Source organism: Papilio machaon, chromosome 5 (genome assembly GCF_912999745.1).
Source record: "Papilio machaon chromosome 5, ilPapMach1.1, whole genome shotgun sequence".
NCBI classification, from domain to species: Eukaryota; Metazoa; Arthropoda; class Insecta; order Lepidoptera; family Papilionidae; genus Papilio; species Papilio machaon.
The window spans coordinates 648,115-650,147 of record NC_059990.1 but is presented as its reverse complement, the minus strand read 5'-3'; the positions used below and the strand labels follow the sequence as shown (position 1 = coordinate 650,147).

Below are 2,033 nucleotides of genomic sequence, written 5' to 3'. Positions count from 1 at the left end.
TACATAAGTTGTTGGCGCACCGATTATACAAAAGTAATGTGTCAAATATTGCGCAAAATTAATATAAGTTAACAAGCAATTTTTTTTAATATTATAATAACAACTTATTAAATAAAATAACACAAAACAACAGTGGAAACAAAAAGGGTAAATGCAAGCGTACTGGACCCGAAACAGTGCAAGACAAGTACACCCTGCGATGTAGAAGCGTTTATCACTACATATTACTGACCAACTATTTAAGACCCAAAAATTTTTTTGATGTCTTCTTCACTACTGATTCGTTCAATAGCCTTACCTTCTTCCTTCCTTGTGAATATTCGGCCACCTTTTGTCCACACGTACTTCCATTGCAAGCGGGAAGCCGCTTCGCGCGTCTTACCGAACAGCTGTCGATTATTCCGCGTGAGTCGCTCGTTGACGTAGAATTTCCTCGGCGTCCCAGCAATGTTCATATCGGCCGTGGTGAGGCCGCGACGGACGCGCGCGGCGCGGAGCAAGGCGTCGCGCTGAGCCCTGCGCGCCAGCCGCACGACCAGCGGTCGCGGTTGCTGCGGCGCGCCTTCACCGTCGCCGCGGTTGCGTCTCACGGCGCCCTGCCGCTCCGCGTGCACAATGTCGCGATCCTCTAGGGTCAGCCCCAGCTTCACAGCTACAACGCTGACGAGATGGAGGACGTTCTCGTTTCTCTCCTCAGGTAGCCCTGCTATTTCAACATCATTCAGCAGCAGCTCTTGATCACGATCATTCAACTGTATCCTCAGGTCCGCTATCGTATTCTCGAGGTGATCAACGTTATTGATAGTTTTTGAGGCAATTTTTTTTTCTACTTCTAGAACCTTTTCTTCGACCGAAGTTATGCGTCTACAGCAAGCTTGCAGATCGGCCTTAAACTGTTTTATCTCATCTCGTGTTTCTTTGAGGTCGCTACGAAGTCCCTGGACCTCCCGGATGAGCTCGCCGAGCATTCGGGTACATTCGGCCTCGCCTTTTCCGGGGGCCATTATGTCATCACCGGGGCTCGAGCTTTCTGACGAGACGTCGTTCTTGGCCTTGCAGCTATGACAAGCGAACCCTAGAGGGATAGGACCAGTAGGCAGGCCGCTGCAGCCGCGGTGGTAAACATTTGTACACTTGGTGCAACGCACACAGTCAGCATTCGCCGTATATTTGCCACACGCACGACACTTCGGCATTGCAGTCAACAGATGGCGCCACTTTATATTTTACAAAAAAGTTTAATAAATATTTTAACTTAAAGTTTAGGCGACCACTTTTTACCTTTAATTCACTAGTAACGGTTTTAGAAAAATAATATATATAGCCGCTAAAGTTTAAATTTACTGCTGCCGAGATTAAAATTATACCGATATTGTAAGGTAAGACTAAGAAACAGTTTCACACATATCACAAACTATTTAGTGAAATTGAGCGAATTATGATTAGATAATAATCACAGATGTTGTTAACACACTTTACTTCACTTCGCGATATAATTTAGAAAGCAGATTACTTGTTTACTATTTTTTTTACGCAATATAGTTCGCAGTAAACCGCTGCCACTGACGTACGTGCCAATACGTAACTAAACAACCTGAAGTTAGCAGATATACATTGTAGCCATCTAACTTCAGACTTTGAAAATTTTCACTCGTTATCCGTGCTCATTTCATTGCTTAGGAAATTTTACTAAAGTAATTTTTAGTCTTAAGTCTAAAAAAGTTTTATAACTTCAACAAATTAAAAATAAGAATACAGTGAATGAAATATAATGTCTGATTAAAATTAAGTATACACCAAATGTATTGTTGACATGAATATTCTAGACCAATTTAGTGTAATTTGATTTGCATGGATCAGAGTAACATCAGCACCGCTCACCGCAAACTTTTAAATGCAAATTATTCAGTAGTTAATGATTTAAATTGCAGTTTCATAGCTCATTACGTACTATTCAATAAATATAGAAGATAGAATATTTATTTAAATCATTGATTAGTATTGTTAAATGATTACATATTAGCAGTTTAAAT

At 41.2% G+C, this 2,033-nt stretch overlaps 1 protein-coding gene across 1 annotated transcript; it reads right to left on the bottom strand.

Annotated features, from left to right (window-relative positions):
- Positions 1-239: 239 nt before the first annotated feature.
- LOC106720117 lies at positions 240-1,196 on the bottom strand. Its single transcript, XM_014514697.2, has one exon. The coding sequence runs from the start codon at positions 1,194-1,196 to the stop codon at positions 240-242; it is 957 nt and encodes a 318-aa protein (XP_014370183.2).
- Positions 1,197-2,033: the final 837 nt, after the last annotated feature.